The following is a 23,618-nucleotide window of genomic DNA, read 5'->3' as shown; positions in this document are numbered from 1 at the left end:
GTAGAATATCAGGAACAAAGTGCGTACATGTTCATCACTGTCAATCGAAACAATGTTATGCTGGAAAAGAGAAAATCACACGAACTTGTATCCATTATTCCGAGAAGTTTCTAAGTATACATTTATATAGGTCATTATTCATTATAAATGTTTAGCGTTGTGTTTGATGACCTTCCGTATGTTGTATACTGTATGTCAATTATTTTTTTTTCTTGGTTTCATAGGAATGTATGAAATAGTATTCTTTGAGATATGCAATATTCATAAGACATATACTATTTTTTTTTTCATTACAAGTCTGAATTGATGTAATACTCTTTCGGATTCGAGCGTCACTGATTGGTCTTTTGTTGACGAAACGCGCGTCTGGCGTATATACTAAATTTAGTTCTGGTATCTATGATGAGTTTATTTATTTTCTGCATTCATTGTAAGACACTTTTAAATTCTTGTGTATCTATATGAAAGTAAATTAAACATATTATTTTTTTTTTTCAGACCTACGGCAATACTCCTTTACACATAGCTGTAACAGGTAAAAATCTCGAGATGGTTCAATTGCTATTAGAAAGAGGAGATATAGATCCAGATAAAGTTAATAAGGTATACATTCTTTATTACATTGTTTCGGTCATTTGTTTAATTCAATGTGTCTACCGTATCATCAAATACTTTTAACGTTACCTTTATTCCTAATGCTTCAAGAGAAAATTGCACAATGAGACACACATACCGTCTGCTTAGTTACATTCAGCTTGAAAAGGGTGTTTTTAAAGGAAAAAAATATAATTAGTAATCAGGTACACTTTTGTTTGCTTTCCTGTTTTATATCTGCAAAGGAAACTCCATAATGACTTTTAACGGATGAACGATCCCCACTTGAAATTATCACCATCGAAACTGAAATTTTTCTATAGTCATGATAATATATATTTGTTTCAATTGATTACTTAAGTGCAGAAAACACAATAAGAAAATCGATCACCAATTAACCCTTTCTCTTTCATGCATTTTAGACCTTTACTTATCGAAAATACATTGTCGAAGTTTAAATGAATACAGAATTCGCATCAATGGTCTTACACATGCCATGTTGGGCTCAAATGAAAGATAATTGGTAAAACATTTCAAAAAATTAAGTTTGAAGATAATTCGTCATTTTTTGGTCACGTGGTATATTTCCAAAAGTCACGTGACCGTTGGAGAAAAAGTGAAAAAATACGAAATCCTTGGGCAAAAAGTCATGCAGAGACATATTGGTGGGCTAATAGGGTCAGGTTTTGATGGCAACACAATGCCTCGAGTCTTTTGAAGCCATATAAGTTATCATAGTTGTATAAATAGACGCATAACGTGATATAGGCCTTGAAATAACGATGTCCGTAACATTTAAAATAATTGATTTTAGACGCTCTTTTTGTCCGATTTCAAACTTGGACCCTAGTTATTTGTCTAATTCGTTTTCAATCAATTAGCAACCTAAACTTTGATTTTACAAGGGAAAATGCATTGAATAACCAGCTTGATCTGGGACACCCTTGACCGAGCCCGATGGAGCAAAGGAGGTAACAAAAAGGGGGGAGCAATTTTGCAAACACACATTCTTTTAAAAAAAAATCGTAGGTTTCCTTTTTGAAATTGAAAGTAAAGTTATGTAAAGTTACATTTATTATAGGAAATTATTTTTCCAACTCCGGCAGTGTGATTCGAACTCTCAATATTAGCGCCTTGGGATAGATCAGCGTACCCCTGCGCCATTGGCATTGTAGTGAATTTATCGAAATTTAAGTACTTAAGTCTACTACTACGGAAGAAATTAAAATGAAACTAATATAACGATTCTCACCCAATTTGTTTTCTTTGTGGAATTAAGTGTTCAGATGATAATTTTTTGTTGCCAAATGCATGATTTTTACGCAAATCTAGAATGAATCCACTCTTTAAACTGTCATTTTTTCATTGAAATATACATGTTCCTTTATTCAAACAAAAGCTTTTTCAACTTTAGTAAACCGCAACACTTACGAAACCATGTTTTGTTACGTCTATTTCAACTTTGCAAAAAAAATCAGAATATTTTAGCGGTTTTTGTCTCTTTTCTCATAATATCTTTAAAAAATGACTTCAGATTTTTAGCGTAATTCAAGTTTGTGATTGCGCTGCTACACTAAAAATTACATTTGCAACTGGCGTACAAGTTAGAACTATTAGTTCGAATATTATTCTTCAAAAACTTACTGCACAGTTATTGAAAAAAGACATAAATCCTCTTAAAAGAACAACTTTTTTGCACTTCTTTTTGAGAATATCCCTCAAAACTCGAAGAAAAATAATTGGTTTTTACAGAAAAATTACACATCAGTAAGGGGCGACTTGTTTATTAACTAATATTGATAGAGGTTTGATGCACATTACATCGGATTGCTGGTTATCTGAGGATTAATTTGAGCCCTCAACTACATCTGTACGTCAGAAAATGGCGATTAAACAAGTCTAAATGTCCCAAAAAAATCTTGAAATTGGTTTCACTGTTAAGCTGTACCGGTGTGAAAGGGAGAGGGTTTTAATTGGCTTTATTGGCTTAACCCTTTCCCTTTCATGCATTTTAGACCTTTACTTATCGAAAATACATTATCGAAGTTTAAATGAATACAGAATTCGCATTAATAGTCATACACATGCCATGTTGGGCTCAAATGAAAGATAATTGGTAAAATATTTCAAAAAATTAAGTTTGAAGATAATTCGTCATTTTTTGGTCACGTGGTATATTTCCAAAAGTCACGTGACCGTTGGAGAAAAAGTAAAAAAATACGAAATCTTTGGGCAAAAAGTCGTGCAGAGACATATTGGTGGGCTAATAGGGTCAGGTTTTGATGGAACACAATGCCTCGAGTCTGTTGGAGCCGTATAAGTTATCATAGTGGTATAAATAGACGCATAGCGTGCTATAGGCCTTGAAATATTGATGTCCGTAACATTCAAAATAATTGATTTTAGACGCTCTTTTTGTCCGATTTCAAACTTGGACCCTAGTTATTTGTCTAATTGGTTTTCAATCAATTAGCAACCTAAACTTTGATTTTACAAGGGAAAATGCATTGACTAACCAATGCTAGCTTGATCTGGGACAGCCTTGACCGAGCCCGATGAAGCAAAGGAGGTAAAAAGGGGGGAGCAATTTTGCACACACACATTCTTTTTAAAAAAAAATTTCGTAGGTTTCCTTTTTGAAATTGAAAGTAAAGTTAAGTAAAGTTACAATTAATATAGGAAATTATTTTTCCAACTCCGGCAGTGAGATTCGAACTCTCAATATTAGCGCCTTGGGATAAATCAGCGTACCCATATGCCACTGGCATTGTAGTGAATTTATCGATATTTAAGTACTTAAGTCTACTACTACGGAAGAAATTAAAAAAAACTAATATAAAGATTGTCACCCAGTTTGTTTTCTTTGTGGAATTAAGTGTTCAGATGATAATTTGTTGTTGCCAAATGCATGATTTTTACGCAAATCTAGAATGAATCCACTCTTTAAACTGTCATTTTTTCATTGAAATATACATGTTCCTTTATTCAAACAAAAGCTTTTTCAACTTAAGTATACTGCAACACTTACGAAACCATGTTTTGTTACATCTATTTCAACTTTACAAAAAAAAATCAGAATATTTTAGCGGTTTTTGTCTCTTTTCTCATAATATCTTTAAGAAATGACTTCATATTTTTAGCGTAATTCAAGTTTGTGATTGCGCTGCTACACTAAAAATTACATTTGCAACTAGTGTACAAGTTAGAACTATTAGTTTAATACTATTCTTCAAAAAATCACTGCACAGTTATTGAAAAAAGACATAAATCCTAATATCCCTCAAAATTCGAAGAAAAATAAATGGTTTTCACAGAAAAATTACACATCAGTAATCATCATCATCAATGCATACAGAACAGGGAAATGCCAACACATTCAATTGTAATTTTCCAAACAGTTATATACCTGTATGGAGTTATTTTTTTCAGAACGATAGGTCATTCTTTAGGGCAATCAACCCGGACGATACATTGTTCAATGACATATACTCATTATTTACCTTGATAAAAATGCAAACTTTAATTTACCTTGAAATTGTATTCGTCTGATAGTTTTGTGTTGCCGATTTGGGAATTTATTTTATGAAGTTCAATCTATATAAGTGTAGAAAAGTATTCATTGTTCGCATTTAATTTTAGAACCAAATCATGGTGGTTTTCTTAATTTATTGCTACAATACAGAGACATTATTATATGTGAGATAAATTTGAATGAAAAACTTTCATAACACCTTAAAATAAAACAAGACTTAACATATTCATGTGTAAGACTTTAAAAGTCTTATTGATTCACACTGTTTAGATTGATTTATTGATGGTTGCTTAACGTCCAGTGGCAAATATATCATACATGATCAGGACGATAACACTAAATAGGAAATCATATTATGGCCTGCATTGATATTCGTTTTCTTGTAACATGTACATGTATCAGAATATCGTCGGGTGGGGGAGGATATATTATTACATCCTGATTATCTGTGAAGAAATGCCTTGCTATTGAAAAGAAAACGATTTTTAATATTAAATTAGATTCAATTAAAATAGATTAATAGAAAATAATCATTTTTCCGACAGAAATGTAATTTCAAATTTAAAAAAAAACAAGAATGTGTAAACGGATGCCCCACTCGCACTATCTTTTTCTATGTTGAGTGGACCGTGAAATTTGGTAAAAATCTATTCTGGCATTCAATTAGAAAGATCATATCATAGGGAACATGTGTACAAAGTTTCAAGTTCATTAGACTTCAACTTCATCACAAACCACCTTGACCAAAAACATGAAAAACTTTCACCTGAAGAGGGACAGACGGACGAACGAAAGAACGAACGGAAGAAGGAACGAAGAACAAACGGACGAACGATCGTAGGAACGACGAACGAACGGACGAACGAAAGGAGTAACGGACGAACGATCGGACGCGCAGACCAGAAAACATAATGCCCCTCTACAATCGTAGGTGAAAAGTAAGAACCACAACAACCATCCCTTTTCCATAAACTAAGTTGGTACAATAAATTACTTACAAAGTGTCTTGTATTTTTCATACACCTTCATTGCATCGTAAAATTCATTTGTGTCTTACTGCATGGCACTTACCGTAACATTTTTATTGTGTATGGACAATTATGAACTAGTGAGTTTTATTTCATATTCTAAATAAGTCGTAAAGCGTATTAAAACCTGAACACATTAGAAAGGAATATTCTACTTAAGTGTGGTCGATAAAATAGAATTCTAAATTTTGCAAATAAAAAATGTATGTATAAAAAAAACAATATATTTTTGACAGTATATAGGTCAGATAATGCATATTTTAAGTTTTTTCTTTTCGTAGAACACTTCTTTGGGTGTTTTCTACGACAAGAAAAACCTTAAAATATGCATTATATATAACATATACATGTAGTTTTTCTATCCTTTAAAGCTGTATTTAACACATTGTCAGTGAATAAGTTTTGTGTATCTTATACTTGTTTGGCTTTATAAATATTTTGATATGAGCGTCACTGATGAGTCTTATGTAGACGGAACGCACGTCTGGGATACTAAATTTCAATCCTAGTACTTTTAATAACTATTTACACCACTGGGTTGATGCCGCTACTGGTGGACGTTTTGTCCCCGAGGGTCTCACCAGCCCAGTAGTTAACATTTCGATGTTGACATGAATATCAATACTGTGGTCATTTTCCTGTTTACAAAACTTTGAATTTCGAAAAATTAAGGATTATCTTATCCAAGGCATATATTACATTATCCGTATTTGGCATATAATTTTGGAATTTTGGATCCTCAATGCTCTTCGACTTTGTACTTGTTTGGCTTTCTAAAAATATTGATATGAGCGTCACTGATGAGTCTTATGTAGACGAAACGCGCGTCTGGTGTACTAGATTTAATCCTGATTCCTATTATCAAATGCTGAGGTTTTGTCTTAGTGTCTGTTGGTACTTTGACACTGTCATTAGTTCGGATATGACAATCTCTGAAAAACATCGCATGCAGATCTGATTTCGTAGTTCTTCTATTCAACGACTTAGGAGATAACTGTAATTCGGGATTTGATGGTCGCAAATTAAGTTTACTGGCGACGCGTTAGCAGAGACAGTAAACGGGTATTTGCGACCATCAAATCCCAAATTGATGCCGTCGGAGCTTAAAATACAATATTGTTATCTCCATTCTAATGAAACTGACAGAAAACAACGTTAAACCATGTATTTAAAATCTATCATATGTCGTCTGCGCTTGCGCGTACGTCCCATAGCATCAATTGTCAATTGATGCCAAATTGATGCCATGTAAGAAAGTGACGTTATCCAATCAAAATGAAGGTTAAAAACGTTGTTGCATTAGAATTACTAATACCTACACTGTAATTAACATTGCAACATACTAGTTGAAACTGATCTTGTTATTTATGGCCAGAGTTTTGAAATATGTGTAACATGTATACCATGTGAAAATTAAACAAATAATGATGTTATGATTTCATTTCAGTATAATAAGACACCAATCGATCTATGTGCGGCACAAGATTGGGATTTACAAAACGATAAACAAATAAAAAGAACTATACAAGAACTATTCAAGGTAAATTTATTTATATTGTATATATATATATAATTATATTCTTACGTAATTGGTATTATACTACGACCATTTTTGAAATGAATCATGTTACAATCTAATATTATTCTGAATTGCAGTGTCTGATATATTTATCGTCATGTGGTTTCCTTGATTGTTGCTTATTTTCAAAAGACCGCAAATGCAAAATATCCTTTATCATTGTTGAGAAATGTATTCAATTCCTGTCATTGAACAACATCGGGAAAGGAAGGCAAGCCAGACTTATTTTAAACCAGCCAAATTTAATCTCGATGTGTTGTGGAAGTGATTGAAATAGCTTTAAATCTGTTATCTGGACGTCAATATCAATGTGAATCTTCAAATGCACATACATTGCAAATAATTCGATGACTATAGTTCGGAACTACTCATTTTTGGTCCTCCACCCCTGAGTTACAAACCTGGAAATTGGTAGTTTAGTACTAACTAAACTAATATTTTGGATGAGTTGTTTATATCTCTGCAGCTTCAAACATTTATTGCTGATGACGATAACAAGTCTTAGGAAATGATCTTAATCGTTAATATGTCTCTTTGTCTCAACTCGTCCTAGATTAGACGAATAATAGAAAATTTTCAGTTTCTTAAAAAATCATTTATCTATTAGTCAATGACCATAAATTGTTACACATTTTATCATTATTTCCCATATGAATACAAGGATTTGAGGTCAGTTATACTAGTCTCAGCCTGATGAGTAAAAGGACGTCCGTAATATTTACCGTGACTTTACCGAGTTGGTAGTAATACAATGTATCTGTTTTAACTAGTTTTGCATGACTATACGCTCGAAATTGATAATAATTTTATTTTTCTTTGTTTTAGTTTTATGCATTAGGTAAGTAGGTCCAACGCACAAATTAGAGTTAAACAAAATCTATACACAGGAAAAAAAGTACTGCAACACCTTGATTTTTAAAAACTTTAAAAATCAGTCTCTTATTTTGGATGGAATATGATAAAATATTTGTACAATGATATTGAAACGTAGTTAATGATAACATTGGCATTTAAACGAACAAAAATGTATGGAAACAAATTTTTATAACAAAATGAAGTGTTTTTTGAACAAAAAAATTTACAACTTTTTCTGTAGTAGAACTTTACACTGTCAGACATTTCAAAATTAATCTTTAGATGATTGTTCATATCATGGATGATCGTTATACGACAAAGAATTTGTATTTTGTGCGTAGCCTCCATTCAAACGGATAACAACATCTTAACGTCTACTGATTCCTGCCTTAAGTCGACTGATTTGTTGCTAAGGTAGCAGCAACCATTCCTGACGAAGGGTATTGTTTATTTCAAGACAGAGTTGAACTGGGGTGTCCTTTCGTGCACTTATATGTCCCATATATGCTCGATATGGTTCAAATTCGGCCTACAATCGGACCAAGGAAGATAAACCGAATTCCATTGGAACGATGGATCTTCCTCCACGATGCTAATTTCCAACTTTGGCGAGCTCTGTATTATATTGAATATTGGCAACTGCGTTTCTGTTCGTAGGCAAAGGTCTTCGATATGGTCCTATTGCACAACAACCAGTAGCGATGAGCCGACCTCGAACAGTTCTTGTTTAAAGGCTCATGTATGGTCATCACTCTTCTTTAGGATTGTATTGTTTGTAATGGGTTTCCGTCTTACCAACCTTCATTATGCTTGATTTTACCTAGCGGATGTTATAGGGGGTCTTCTTGATTTCGGAAGGTCTTTAAGATCGTTTGTTGCCTGAATTTTATTCTCAAAACGACTTATAGTGGAATGATGATGATCAACAATACGTGCAATTGTCACAGCGACATACCTGCTTCTCTTATGATGATTATCTGCCATCTTGCTGCAGTTGTGGATGACCAATTACAAGGTGTCAATCACATAACTTTATAAACTTGGTTATTTAAAGTGTTGACAACAATCAGGATAAAAACATCTGCTTTATTGTTTACGAGTACAGTAGCAGTATTATATTTATTGATTAAACTCAGGTGATATTTAAATAATGTTTAACTAGACTAAGTTATATTTCAATAAATTATATCACAAACAAAAAAGTTAAATGTTTCTTTTTTATTTGAATTTCAATTTGGTGTTGCAATATTTTTTTTCCATGTGTATATATCAATACTGGATAGAATAATGAATATAAATCATGTTCTTTGTTTTAAATTTTAATTCATCTGAATACTCTGTTTACATTCGTTTAGCCTGAAGTGTAGGTGTGTGTTTAAAGTGCATACTCATCTACTACCATAGATATACATGTAGGTTATATGTGGTATGAGTGCCAATTACACAACCCTCCGTTCAACGTCATTAAAGTAATAGTTATCAAAGGTACCAGGATTATAGTTTAGTACGCCATACGCTCATTTCGTCTACATAAGACTTGTCAGTGACACTCATATCAAAATATTTATAAAGCCAAACAAATAGAAAGTTGAAGAGCATTGAGGATCCAAAATGCCAAAACGTTGTGCCAAATACGGCTAAGGTAATTTATGCCTTGCATAAGAAAATCTTAAGTTTTTCGAAAAATTAAAAGTTTTGTAAACAGGAAATTTATAAAAATGACCACACTATTGATATTCATGTCAACACCGCAGTTATGACTACTGGGCTGGTGATACCATCGGGGACGAAACGTCCACCAGCAGTGGCATCGACCCAGTATTAAAGTAAACCATTATAGGTCAAGGTATGGTCTTCAACACGGAGCCTAGACTCACACCGAAAAGCAAGCTATAAAGGGCACCAAAAAACGGTTTGTGTAAAACCATTCAAACGGGAAAACCAATGGTCTAATCTTTTTAAAAACGAGAAGTAGTACACCAAATTTATATCACATATGTTTAACATAAAAATAGAACTCTAAAGAAATGGTATAATCATAATCTATACCACATCAAACAAACGGAAAACAACTGTCATATCCCTGAAGTAGAACAAGCATTTTTTTTTATGTCGAACGAATAATATGCTTACTCGTATTTTCAGATTTAACACTATTGGGCTAAATTTCATTAGAAATATATATTAAAATTGACTTCAGGTAGAAAACCCATTAAGAATACTCGAACAAAAAATGTTAAAGCTTTTAATTGGAATATGTTTGTTCAAAAATAAGATATCCCGCTACGTTCTGTCTGTCTGTCTGTCTGTCTGGTTTTTTTTTTTTTTGGTTTTTTTTTTGTTCCTGGCTTTTCTGTTTTGTTAAGATTTGATGAGTAAAGCCCTTTGAAATTTATATTTATTGTTTGATCAAAGGTTGTCTTATACACTATCCAGGTTAGACTAAGGTTCGGCGCCCGCAACAGCGTTTAACACCACTACGTTTTGTATGTGTCTGTCCAATGTCTGCAGCCTTTAATTTAGTGGTTATTGGGTGTTGCTGTACATCTTATTTGTTTTCGATGATTATATTGTACATCTATCAGGCCGTTACTTTTTTCGTTTGAACTATTTTACATTTGTCTTTTCGGGTTTGGTCTCTTGTCAAGAGTTTTCCTATTTGCAATCATACAACATCTTTTAAATTTTATATTTAACGCATGTTATACAGATACCTGGTCGTTGAATTTTATTATAATTGACAAACACAAATAAAAAAACTTCTGCCACCACACACATATAAAATGTGATTTCAGGTGGTATGGGAGTCTAAAATAAAAAGGATAGAATTTGTTCATATTTTGCCAAAACGTAGTATCTATTGATATATGTTCAAAAATATAATAAAAATGATAGGTCACCGCGCATTTTCTCAAGCTACAAGTGGTGACAAAATGACACATTTTGTATGGATTATACAGGAAAAAACACCAATTTGTGATTAGAAACTAAACGGAATGATAGAATTGCAAAAGAAATTAGGAAAAGAAAGCTTTCAGACAATACTTTAAGAAAATCATAAGAAAAGATCGGGTCGCCGTACGTTTTTTCCAGCTAAAATACAAAATAGGAAAATTCCAAGTAGAATCCTTCAGAAAATGCACTGTTTTAGAGTTATCTCCCTTTAAAAGGCCAATTTGAAAACAATTTAAAAAAAAAACGAAAATAATCAACTCTTGTTAAAATACTAATATTTATAAGTTATATTCTTATAAATTGGTTCTTTTAAATGAAAATTCACATTAAACATCTGCATTCCTGCATCAAATTTTGCTAACTTAATAGAAAATCTGGACCTAAGTTTCTCTGTTTTTTACTATCCAAGATGGAGGAAGACACCCATACCCCCTTAACATTCAATAGAGCGCTTAAAACAATTTAATTGTCATTGTTGTCGCAATAAACTGAGATTGTAAAACTCAGACAATCTTCAATTTATAACAGTCAATAACACTAAATGCTCAAACATAGGAATGAAAAATAATGTGTATTCAAGTTTGATCAACTTTGAAATTAGATAAAATCAATATCCGGGACAGGATACTTTAACGAAGTGTCGATTGGACGTTTTTTAACAATAATTAACATTGCCATTAAAACGGGAGGTTTGGCATGCCACAAAACCAGGTTCAACCCACCATGTTTTCGTAAAATACCCCGTATCAAGTCAGGAAAATAGCCATTGTTACATTATATTTCGTTTCTGTGTGTGTTATATTTTGGTGTTGTATTTCTGTTGTGTTGTTGTTCTCTTATATTTATACGTTTTCCTCAGTTTTAGTTTGTAACCCGGATTTGTTTTTTCTCTATCAATTTTGAATTTCGAACAGCGGTATACTACTGTTGCCTTTATTTAAATATAGTGAAATCAATCAGTAGACGCAAACAAACGAACAACGCTATGGAAAAATACATCAAACGATAAATAAAAACCTACAACTTATCCTGCTTTACACGTGATAATATATTTTGCTCATGTAATCACAAAGCCAGCGATAAGTCTCGGTAGGTGGAATGTGATATGGAAATATGAACTAATCATTTCTGACATAGATAATCAATGACGGTCAACAAACTAGTTATGGCGTCCGTAAACTTTTAAAATGGATGCCTTCAACGTTACAACTGTGCATAATTAGAAATGCAAGCTCTGGGATATCGTTTTAATTTGGAGATACACATACTCCATATTATTCCATTGCGTTGGGAATGTTGATATATAGGAATTAAAATTCACTAAGTGGTATATAACTCTTTAAGGTTAAGTTTTGTTCTCAAAGGACCATCTTTCTCATTATTGGTGGAAATCAAGGTATGAGGTAGATTTAATTGTTCATTGGTAGTAAGCTGAGTTAGAAACATTCAACAAAGTCATCTCTCTGAACTATTAAGACAGAGGACATCTTATATATATATATATTGGAACAAGTCGTTAAAGAAAATGCTAGCTTCTTTTTATTCATCATTTGTGTATGCATAGTATTGATAAAAGAAGCAGTCATCAGGAAGAGGAGCACAGTTGTTATATATTGGAATGTCGAGTGTCTATCAAATAACACGTCTTTCAAATATAGCACGTGTGTTGTAAAAGAGGAACGAAAGATACCAAAGGGACAGTCAAACTCATAAATCTAAAACAAACTGACAACGCCATGGCTAAAAAGACAAACAAACAATAGTACACACGACAGAACATAGAAAACTGAAGAATAAACAACACGAACCCCACCAAAAAACTAGAGGTGATCTCAGGTGCTCTGGAAGGATAAGCAGATCCTGCTCCACATGCGGCACCCGTCGTGTTGTTTATGTGATAACAAATCCGGTAAATAGTCAAATTCGGTAGGTCACATTCATGAAAGGGAAGGGGATTGTAAGGAATACCTTGATGATGCAAATTCCATACTATCTTGTGTTTGAAACAATTGATTTTAAAGTATAAATTCACCCTCTTTACAAATAACTATATGTATTGATTAACAACGACCCTGGTATAGGTATTTTCCCACTTGTATGACAGTTGTTTTAGTTTCGTTAAATTAAAAGAAAAACAAATTATGGTGGAGCATGACTTTGATAGCAGATATGAATTGGTAGTACTAAGTAGAAAAAAAGTTTTGGTTAAGCGCTTAAGCAAGACTATTTCAAAAGAACCTAATGTAAATTGGATATCCATTAAGTTTAGGAAGAACATGTTCCAAGGTCTCCTTTTTAAATATCAAAAGAATTTATAACAATCCTTCATTTGTCATTTTGGTAAGTATCAATGAAGTCAATGTTGAGTAAGTTTCCTAGTCAATTGTTTCTACGTTATTTCTTTATCTGAACCTGAATAAGTCTGACCCTGAAATCGTTATGTCTTTTTGAAACTTTTATTTTCAAGACAATATCTGTCTGTCTGTTGTAAATACAGTACTGTTTATACATGTTGCTGTGTAGAGAATTCAGCACTGTTTATACATGTTGCTGTGAAGAGAATTCGGAACTGTTTATACATGTTGCCTTGCAGAGAATACAGCAATTATTATTCATTTTGCAGTACTGTGTATATATTTGCCTTACTTACAGTAGAGTTTACATATGTTGCTTTGTAGAGAAAACAGATCTGTTTATTAATGTTTCCTTGAAGAGATTGCAAAACTGTTTATGCATATTGCTTTTTATAATTTGTAGTACTGTTTAGATATGTTGCCTTGTAGAGAATACAGATCTGTTAATATATGTTGCCGTGTAGACAATACAGTACTGTTGCCTTGTAGAGTCTAAAGTACTGTTAATACATGTTGATTTGTAGAGAATACAGTACTGGTTTACATTTTGCTTTGTAGGACATACATGAATGTTTATACGTGTTGCCTTGTAGAGAAAATTTTACTGTTTTTCTATTTTGCCTTGTAGAGAACATAGAACCGTTTAGACATATTGCTCTCTTGAGAATACAGAACTTTTTATACATGTTGCCTTGTATGTTTAAACAAATCACTAATGTAAATGTTGTCCCCGCAGATAAAGTCAACAAAAACATCGTCTGCGTATTCAAATACCAATACAATTATTGTTCTATATTAAAGGGATAAGTTATAGACAATTCATTGTATACTTCTTCTTCATTATAACCAATGATGGCATCCTGATATATCATAGGTGTGTTATATGTTCCTTTGGAATTTCAACTAAAGATGAATACCTATGTCTTCCTTCACTCTATTCCATACCTAGATTAAATACTTTCCAATTTTTTATCTTTTCAATTTTTTTTGTAGCTTAATTTCCGCAGCACCTGCAATAGATTACATATTTTGCAATTAATACGATATTATGGTATTTCATTGCATATCATGATTCCCAAATAGATGGTCACTGCTTATAAACAAGCATTAAACCATGAGTTACTAGCTGTCAACGTGAAATTATTCCGTCGTTAATTCTGCGGACGCCATCAAAAGTTGGTTGACCGTTTTTTTAAATATCTGTTTCAAATGTGACGCCAGTTATGTTCTAATTGTTGTAGCCATAATTCGATAGACCTACTATCACAACCGGTTTCTGGCTGGGTTCGTGTTGCTTAGTCTGTAGTTTTCTTTGTTTCTTATTGTTTACTGTTTGTCTTTCCATTATTTTTTGCATTACATTGTCATGTTTTTTCGACTAATGAGTTTGAATATCTCTTAAATGCTGTTTACTTTTCTTATAACAGGTCATGATAACTAACTTTCCTAATTTCTGTATATATTTGCATAATTATTTCCCAGAGTAGGTAAACATGGCCTTTAAAAACTGATCAATCGACATAATGAACCACTATCGTTTTGAGATTTTCTTAGAGTTCGGTATATATTTGTGATTATACATTTTAAACATGATTAAAAGTGATTAATTAAGAGAACACGATTTTTGGAAATATAAACTGCAGATACAAAAAAAACTCAAACAAATTAGTGAAATGCAAAAATCTAAAGGAAAACAACAAAAAAGCATTTAGAAACCCATCCCCCATCGTGCTGCATAAATTAAGCAATACTCGTGTGAAGATTCAAACTCTGTATACATGTAATGTCATAGACGAGAAATACGGCATGGGATTGAGAATGAGATGAATGAAACTTCTCGTGGATATCTTTGTAATACTATTAACAAATCATATGCCTTTCCATATGCTTTGGTACTAATTTTACTTTGGCTTTCAATTTTTTTGGATTTAGTGTTCATGATGACATGAACTTTAACACACGTGTTTGACTCTCTTTTGATAAATCAAAAAAGTTATAAGAACCAAAAAGTACAACTCCTTAAGACAAATTTAGTATTGAATGGATTCGGCTTTTTTATTTTACATCTATTATTGTCACATAGCAGAAAAGCGTTTTGTACCAAGCAAAATTATTTTAACCACTGCTGTTCGACTGGTAGTCCTTGAGACTATCAATCGCTCCGTTATCAGTGTGTAGGTACTGACGTGATCGTATAAAATCTAAATTGATAAAATTTAAAAAAAAATATTAAGCAACTAAGGTTTAACCAATTTCATCCAAAGTTTAGTTGTTTTAATTGGAATATTCAGCTCGTTTCGGTCAGAAAGGTATTCACGTGTTTGAGTTCTAGATAAAGATAATTCCAGACAATCGACTCGGAACTAAGTCAATACTTTGTATGACAAAAAAATCGAGTTTATCTTCAAGTCTTTCACATTCAATCATTTATTAAGGTAATTAAACAGGTACTGTAAAAGATTCAGAAGCACTACATTACTTGATTAATCAACTACTATTGCGTTGCTATCGATTATGACTGTTTTACATTTAAATCAATGATTTAAGGTTTACCTGCTGAAATCAGAGCACTTGATAAAGACGCAGCAAATGTATTTACTCATTTACTAGAGGAAGAAAGTTACCCTCATTTCGAATCACGAGTAATGTTAGCAGGCGAACAAGGGACAGGGAAAACTACTATTGCTCGATATCTTATTGGTAAGGGACCAACGAGGATGAGAAAATCAACTGATGGAATTGGTCTATATACAGGTTTGTCGTATATAGACAGAGAAACAGAGGAATGGTTGGAAGGCAAACAAGGTACGTGATTATGTTAATAAAATTAAATCCAGCTTCATTATAACATTGTTCTTGAACGGAACCGTTTATATGTTACGAAAATAGATATTCAATGGCACCCACATTATACCAGCAAAATAAAGCACAACGATGATGAGGTAATTTTTCTATCTTAGAATATTGACTATGTTTTCAATAATTAAAACATTGTAACGATATATTTTTTTGTGTAAAGTCAAAATATTCAAGATAGGTTAGGATATACGAGTAATACTTCTTTACTTTTTTACTTTTCATTCCTTGTAATACACCGCACCAAGGAGTTGGTTATACTTCTTCTCTTCGTATGTTCCTTGATTTGTTGCGATTGTTTGTCCATATGTCTGTTAGACAGTGTTGTTTTTTTTTAAACTCAGCACCGAACCGATCATTGTCTGATAAAATCGTTGCATGCTTTGTTGTTGGTGGATATCAATGTGTGATTATAAACTTAAAAGTTTGCACAGTTCTTTCACAGTTGAACTAACGTAGTTCATAAAACAAAATCGCATAACATTAACAGTCCATAATCATAGTGAGTACATTTTTGAACAAATTTGTTCGATTACTTCACTTCAAAGTCCATAAAAAGTTAATGTTTCTCTATAATCGTGTTGCCATGTGACCTTTGCATGATATTTGTTGTCACGAAAACTCAATTGCAGTGTCTTGGTAACTACGTATACAATCTTACTCTTTTCGTGCACTTCCGGAGATTCAATTCCTATAGATTCAAGCTTCCAAAACGCTTCTAAGTCGTGTTCCTTTGTTTTACGTGAAATACGTACATTAAAAATACTAGACGCTGTTGAGTTGAATGTAGCGGTCCAGAGTGTAATTACCCTTGTTTCGACTTGACTGTGGTGGGTCTGTATCCGCGTAAAACCTTATGTTCAACTATTTCCCAATACACATTGGCTCTAATAAATAGTGAAATTTCTAAAGTATCCTGTTCGGTAACTGGATATGCGAGATTAAGTCCTATCAAGAAGTAACTGTTCCCGTCAATACAACGTATGAGGCTCTGTAATGGCGTAGCTATCAAACGAATAAAACCTGTACTTGAATTCTATATCCAGGTTCCGTTTCAAAATCAAGTCGCCTAGGATAACTGTTGGTTTTATCGAAAGTTGGTTCAATTAAAGCGCAGGAATCTCTGTTACAAAAAAAAACGTTCAGTGCCTTCGTCAAACAAAATATTCGTGTTTGTACAATAACGGTCTGACCAAATAGGGTTCACAGCGGTTTTCATTAGTACATTTGATAAACAATTTGATTTGAAACAGAATGTTTTATCTATAAATATCCTTTAATGTCTCAGTTAAGTAACAAAATTTGTAATATGCTCATCTGTTTCCACGATTTCCGTCTCTATATCCTCTGTTTACGATGCTTTCACAATTTGCTCATTCGGTGTATTAAGTAATTTCTTCTTCAGCTCTCAGTTTTCGAATGTGGCTAATATCTTCTATCTGTCGAGATCATAACTTTATTTTGCTTCTGCAAATTTTCGTAAAAGTCTGGAAACGGCACTGCGATTGCCCGTTCTTATTGATTTGAGCTTCGGTCACTTCATTAGTCACAGCACCATCGATATTGGGGTTATATCTTATCATCTAACTCGAATAAAACAAACAAAAACTTCACAGTTTGACGTTAAATTGTTACAACAAAAAATATGGTGCCGTCGACCATGGATACACTGTTGTTTCCGAGACGTTGCCGGTTCCGCAGTCTTCTTAAAAGAGTTTTCCTATTTGTCCCTGGTGTATGCAATGTTAATAAAAATGAAAATTTACGTTTGGAGCAGAATCTGCTTACCCTTGCGAAGCACCTGAAATCACTCAAAGTTTGTGGTGGGATTCGCGTTGGTCAGTTGTTTGTTGTGTAGTGTTGTTTGTCATTTTGACTCTTTATTTTCTAGGCAGTTTATTTTCGACTAATAAGTTTTAATGTCATTTTGGTATCCTTCTTCTCTTAGATAATGCAAAATAGCATCATATATTGAATGGTTTTGTGGCTTTGTTTTGGAAAATATGAGTGATTTGACCAGATGTTATGGTCATGGCCATAAATATGGCTATATACTAATATGGTCTGACCGTACACGTATGGTCGGGATTATTGATACGTTTACTTTAAATACTTTTAAACTTATCAGGTATTACCTTTCCAGTTGTCACGTCATTCAAAAGGTCATTTTATTATATTTTAATAATGAAAAAGATATTAATTAAATAAAAATAAACAGCTTTAACAGTTATTTTTTCGCACTATTTGTAACTACAAATAAAAAGATGTCAAAATAGTATGCATATATTATAAAAGGGAGTTTTGATACTTAACGTAAACCGGTGGTTGACAGGGTGCCTAGTGATTTACCGAGTTCATTGTGTAAAGTAGATGACATCACAGACACGGACACGGATAATAGTATGTTTAATTTGTTCTGTTAATATGGGGAAGTGCAGTCATGTTTCGATTTAACAGATCTAGAGATTTATTAAAAATCATCGTAGAGACATCGGAACGGCCCGAGACCTCGGGTATAACTGTGAAGGTACGTGCAGAACCAAGACGTGCAATTGCGGAAAAGCTTTGGTACCGTGTGGAAGTAAATGTCATTCAAACTACATGCAAGATTACAATTAGCAATAATAACTAAGGTCAACTGACTGTGGCATCGATCTTTAATGTTTTATGTAGCCTTTGAATTATAAAATTAAAACATTTTTTTATCTAATCATCATTGTTATGACCGCGCAACAAAGTTGTCGGTGCCATATAGTTTTACCCTTGTCCGTCATTAAGTTATTCCGTCATTTCATCATTTAATCATTCCTACATTCGGTCATTCCGTCATTCCACAAAAAAACATTACACTGACTTTTTTCTAAACATCTTCAGATATTGGACAAATTGTTTATATGTTAGTTTACTATGATGAGTTTCATATCAAGTTTAAGTTTCGTTTTGTTCCGCTGATTTTGACCAAAATTATTGAAAATCACAGTTTTACAGACTTCTTCTCCGCTAGATTTGAAAATGCGTGTTTTTTCTTCATTATAGAATTGTCCTTAAAACTGTCTTAGATTCGGTCACTTCTAATGAATCCTATGTCTAAGATAGGCAAGTTGAGTCTTCCAATTGAAGGACATACAAATGAGTTTGTACAGTATAGGCATTATCATGTCGTTGGTTTTCCCAAATTGTTTCATATGTTCAGGCCTTTCAAAGCCGACTATACGGTGTGTGTTTTTCTTGTTGCTGAGAGCCACATGATTGCCTATAATAGCTTACATCCAATGCATTTGATCCTGTGTGCATAGAGGTAACATTAGCAAGTAAAACACATCACCGTATTTTTATTTGATATCTTAGATGACTTTTACATAAAACGGGTCGATACTACTGCTAGCGGGTGTTTCGTCCTTTTACGTATCACAAGAACAGTAGTCCAAACTCTAATGCAGATAATCAAGTACTAATAGTACTGTAGTTGAAGAGTTGTTAGAGGTCATCTAATAAGGAAATATTGGTTCCTCTAATTTTGGGCTGAACAGAAAAATGCTGACATATTTATGTGTCAAAAACAGTTGGTGTTTGTTGGTAGTGTCAAACACAGTTGATGTTTGTCGGTAGTGCCAAATACAATTTCAGTAGTGCCAGATACAGTAAGTGATTGTCGGTTGTGTCAAATAAAGCTGGTGTTTTTCGGGAGTATCAAATAAAGTTGGTTATTTGTCGGTAGTGTCAAACGATTTAATGTTTGTCCGTAATGTCGAATGAAGTAGTTGTTTGTCGGTATTATCAAATAAAAGTTAGTGTGTGTTGGTAGTTTAAAAGAAAGTTTGTGTTTGTCGGAAGTGTCAAATAGAGTTGGTGTTTTCGGTATTGTTAAATAAAGTCAGAGTTTGTCGGTAGAGTCAGAAACCATTGGTCTTTGTCGGTTGTGTCAAATACAGCCTATTTTTGTCGGTAGTGTCAAATACAGTTGGTGTTGGTAGTGTCAAATAAAATAGTATTTGTCGTAGTATCAACTGAAATTGGTGTTGTTTGGATATTGTCAAGTACAGTTGATGTTTGTTTGTAGTGTCAAATACAGTTGATGTTGTTACAGTGTCATTTACAATTGGTGTTAGTTGGTAGTGTCAAAGAAAGTTGGTGTTTGTCAATAGTGTCAAATGCAGTTGATGTTTGTCGGTAGTGTCAAATAGAGTTGATGTTTGTCGGTAGTGTAACATAAAGCTGATTTTTGTCGGTAGTGAAAAATAGAGTTGATGTTTGTCGGTAGTGTAACATAAAGCTGATGTTTGTCGGTAGTGACAAATAAAGGTGGAGTTTGTTGGTAGTGTCAAATACCTTTGGTCTTTGTCGGTAGTGTCAAATTCAGTTGATGTTTGTCGGTAATGTCAAATAAAGTTGGTGTTGTTTTCGGTAGTATTAATTAAAATTGATGTTTGTCGGTAGTCACAAATAAAGGTGGAGTTTAATGGTAGTGTCAAATTCAGTTGATGTTTGTCGGTAGTGTCAAATAAAGTTGGCGTATGTAGTGTCAAACACAGTTGGTGTTTGTCGGTAGTATCAAAGAAAGTTGGTGTTTTTCGTTAGTGTCAAAGAAAGTTTGTGTTTGTCGATAGTGTCAAATGCAGTTGATGTTTGTCGGTAGTGTCAAATAGAGTTGGTGTGTGCTAGTAGTGTCAAAAAGTTGGTGTTTGTCGGTAGTGTAACATAAGTTTGGTGTGTGCCGGTAGTGTCAAAAACAGTTGGTATTGGTCGGTAGTGTCAAATACAGTTATTGTTTGTCGGTAGTGTCAAATTAAGTTATTGTTTGTCGGTAGTGTCAAATACAGTTGGTGTTTGTCGGTATTGTCAAATAGAGTTGGTGTTTTAATAAAAGAGACAAATAAATGTAGTGCCGTATACATGGTCAGTAGTACCAAATACAGTTCGTGTTTGTCGGTAGTGTCAAATAAAATTGATATTTTTTGGGTAGCGTAAAATGAAGTTGGTGTTTTTCGGTGGTGTCACCTAATTAAATAGGCATTTAAAAAGTCAGAATGTGAATATATATGTTCAAACTGTTTTAGGTCATGTTTTAGTAGCAATAGACAAAAAAACTATGTCAATTGGACATGCTTTGATACTATATCTGCTCTTGGATTTTTAGTAGATAACATTTTTGTTCGCTTTGGAGATTCCGTATATCGTCAGGTTATCGGAATTCCAATGGGAACTAACTGTGCACCACTTATTGCAGACCTGTTTTTGTATTGCTATGAGTTACATTTTATGACAAAAATCAGCAAAGACCCATCGAAACAACATCTGATATACAAATTTAATAATACTTTTAGATATTTGGATGATATTTTAGCTCTAAATAATGATGACTTCAATATGTATACTAAAGAAATTTATCCTGTTGAACTTACTTTAAATAAAGCTAATACTAACAACGACCACTGCCTTTTCCTCGATCTTGATATATATATATCATTAACGGAAAGCTTAATACTAAAATTTATGATAAAAGAGATGATTTCTCATTTCCTATCGTTAATTATCCATTTTAAGATGGTGACGTTCCCTTGTCACCATCTTACGGATTTAGATTTTAACGAGAGAAATTTATGTATAACTGAAAAATTATTACACCAGGGTTTTCGATATCACAAACTTGTCAAAACATTTACTAAATTTTATCATCGGTATAAGGACATCATTCGTAAATATAGCTCAACATGCAGACTTCTTATACGTTCAGGTATTTCACATCCAATATTTTATGGAAATATTCTTTATAAAGCACAAAAATGTCAGTATTCACCTCAGAGGCTAACAAAACCTTATTAAGAAGGGATATAGTAACGATACTGTTGTCAGGTCATTAAAGATTGCATATTTTGGCGTTAATATTGATTCACTTATAGGGTCTTTGCATCGGAGCTAAACACATTTATTATTAATGAACCAGTTGTTGGCATGACACGGGTTATGTTCTTCTCATATATGTTATGATGGTATGATACTAAACCCCTCAGGGAGAGGATTGAGCCTGATATTCATATGATGAAGACATAGTTTTTCAATCAGTTTAATTTGATTATCACTGAACCAGTATATATTTGTTCAGGGGCCAGCTGAAGGACGCCTTCGAGTGAGAGAATTTCTCGTTGCATTGAAGATCTGTTGGTGACCTTCTGCTGTTGTCTGCTCTATGGTCGGATTGTTGTCTCTTTGGCACATTCCAAATTTCCATTCTCAATTTTATCAAATAAAGTTGATGTTTGTCGGTAGTCAGAAATGAAGGTTGAGTTTGTTGGTAGTGTAAAATACCTTTGGTCTTTGTCGGTAGTGTCAAATACATTTGATGTTTGTCGGTAGTGTCAAATAAAGTTGGTGTCAGTAGTGTCAAATAAAGATAGTGTCTGTCTGTAGTGTTAACTGAAGTTTGTGTTTGTTGGATATTGTCAAGTACATTTTATGATTGTCGGTAGTGTCAAATACAATGGGTGTTTGATAGTAGTGTCTAATACAGCAGGTTATTGTTGATAGTGTCAAAAAAACGTTGTGTTTGTTGGTAGTGTCAAAAACAGTTTTTGTTTGCCGGTAATATAAACTACAGTTGGTGTTTGTCAGTAGTGTCAAATAAAGTTTGTGTTTGGCTGTAGTGTCTGTAGTATCAAATGAAGTTGGTGCTTGCCGTTAGTATCAAATAGAGTTGATGTTCGTCATTAGTGTCAAATACAGTCGATGTTTGTCGGTAGTGCCAAATACAATTGATGTTTGTTGGTAATGTCAAATAAAGTTGGAGTTTGTCGGTAGTGTCAAATACAGTTCATTTCTGTCGGTAGTGTCAACAAAAGTTTGTGGTTTAATAAAAGAGACATATAAATGTAGCTCCGTGCACAAACATACTATAGAACTTATTTTCACAATTGCATGGATCAGGTCATATTTGGATATAACAAATAGAAGAAAACAATGTCACCTGGCTTCTTATTTTCACTGAACAGAACCCATAACTAACATCAGAAACATTAGAATAATAGAAAGGTAAGTATATCAAAATTGAAAGTTCTTCAAACCGAATAAGGGAATAATAGTAAACGAATTCAAGCGAATACGTCACATAATATTAGTCACGCACAGAAACTGCGCTTACAGGTTTTTTTCACCTCTACTCCTCTACTAATAAAGAATTAATACCAAAGACAATACAAACAAACAAAACCAAACAAAAAACATTCAGTTTAAGGTGTTTTCTGATTGGGTTCCATAAATATATCCCCCAGAACTAGAAATTAAAGAACAACAGACACGACTTCATCTGCCTCATTTTTGAAATTTTATCTCGAATTTGGCATGCACAGTCATCACCTTATCAGAAATAATGACAAGAGACGATTTTAATTTTTGAATTATAAATTGCCCCACCTTAGTAGCAATATACCAACTTCACCTTCATGTGGATTATACATTTCTTATTCGATATTCAAGACATTTCAGCTCCTACTCAGACTTTTTAAAACGTCAACAGTGTCACCAGAGCAGAAAGTTGATAAACAAGGTGTATGTCAAAGAACGTCTCGTCCTTTTTCCATAAAAGTTGATCGGAAGGTACAAAGACCATGCTGTTAAATATTCCATTTTAGCTTCACAAATGCTACTTGATGGTCTTTCTGTACAGATTTTTGTCTTTGTTCAATTATTAATATTACTTTTACTGTTTGGTCTGTTTAATGTGATATCCATTTGACGTGGATCGGTACTTATACAGTACATGCAACCTTAGGCGTTACTGTTTTAGCGATCAATCAGCGGTCATCGATCAGTCACTGATCAGTCAAGTTCGCGTCAAACTCACGTCAGCAATCCGTCAGACTTATAGTAAA

The 23,618-nt window shown here is 33.2% G+C and overlaps 1 protein-coding gene across 1 annotated transcript in view; it reads left to right on the top strand.

The window, feature by feature from the left end:
* The window catches only part of LOC139526333 (uncharacterized), a 67,263-nt gene that overhangs the window by 7,932 nt on the left and 35,713 nt on the right, over positions 1 to 23,618 (top strand). Inside the window, exons 9-12 of the mRNA XM_071321466.1 lie at positions 499 to 603; positions 6,602 to 6,694; positions 7,559 to 7,571; positions 15,445 to 15,702. Of these exons, the coding sequence (XP_071177567.1) occupies positions 499 to 603; positions 6,602 to 6,694; positions 7,559 to 7,571; positions 15,445 to 15,702 (469 nt within the window). The remainder of the gene's footprint in view (positions 1 to 498; positions 604 to 6,601; positions 6,695 to 7,558; positions 7,572 to 15,444; positions 15,703 to 23,618) is intronic.

Source organism: Mytilus edulis, chromosome 6 (assembly GCF_963676685.1).
Source record: "Mytilus edulis chromosome 6, xbMytEdul2.2, whole genome shotgun sequence".
Classification (NCBI taxonomy): domain Eukaryota; kingdom Metazoa; phylum Mollusca; class Bivalvia; order Mytilida; family Mytilidae; genus Mytilus; species Mytilus edulis.
Note: the sequence above shows the minus strand (reverse complement) of the source record. Positions and strands in the feature narration are given on the sequence as shown.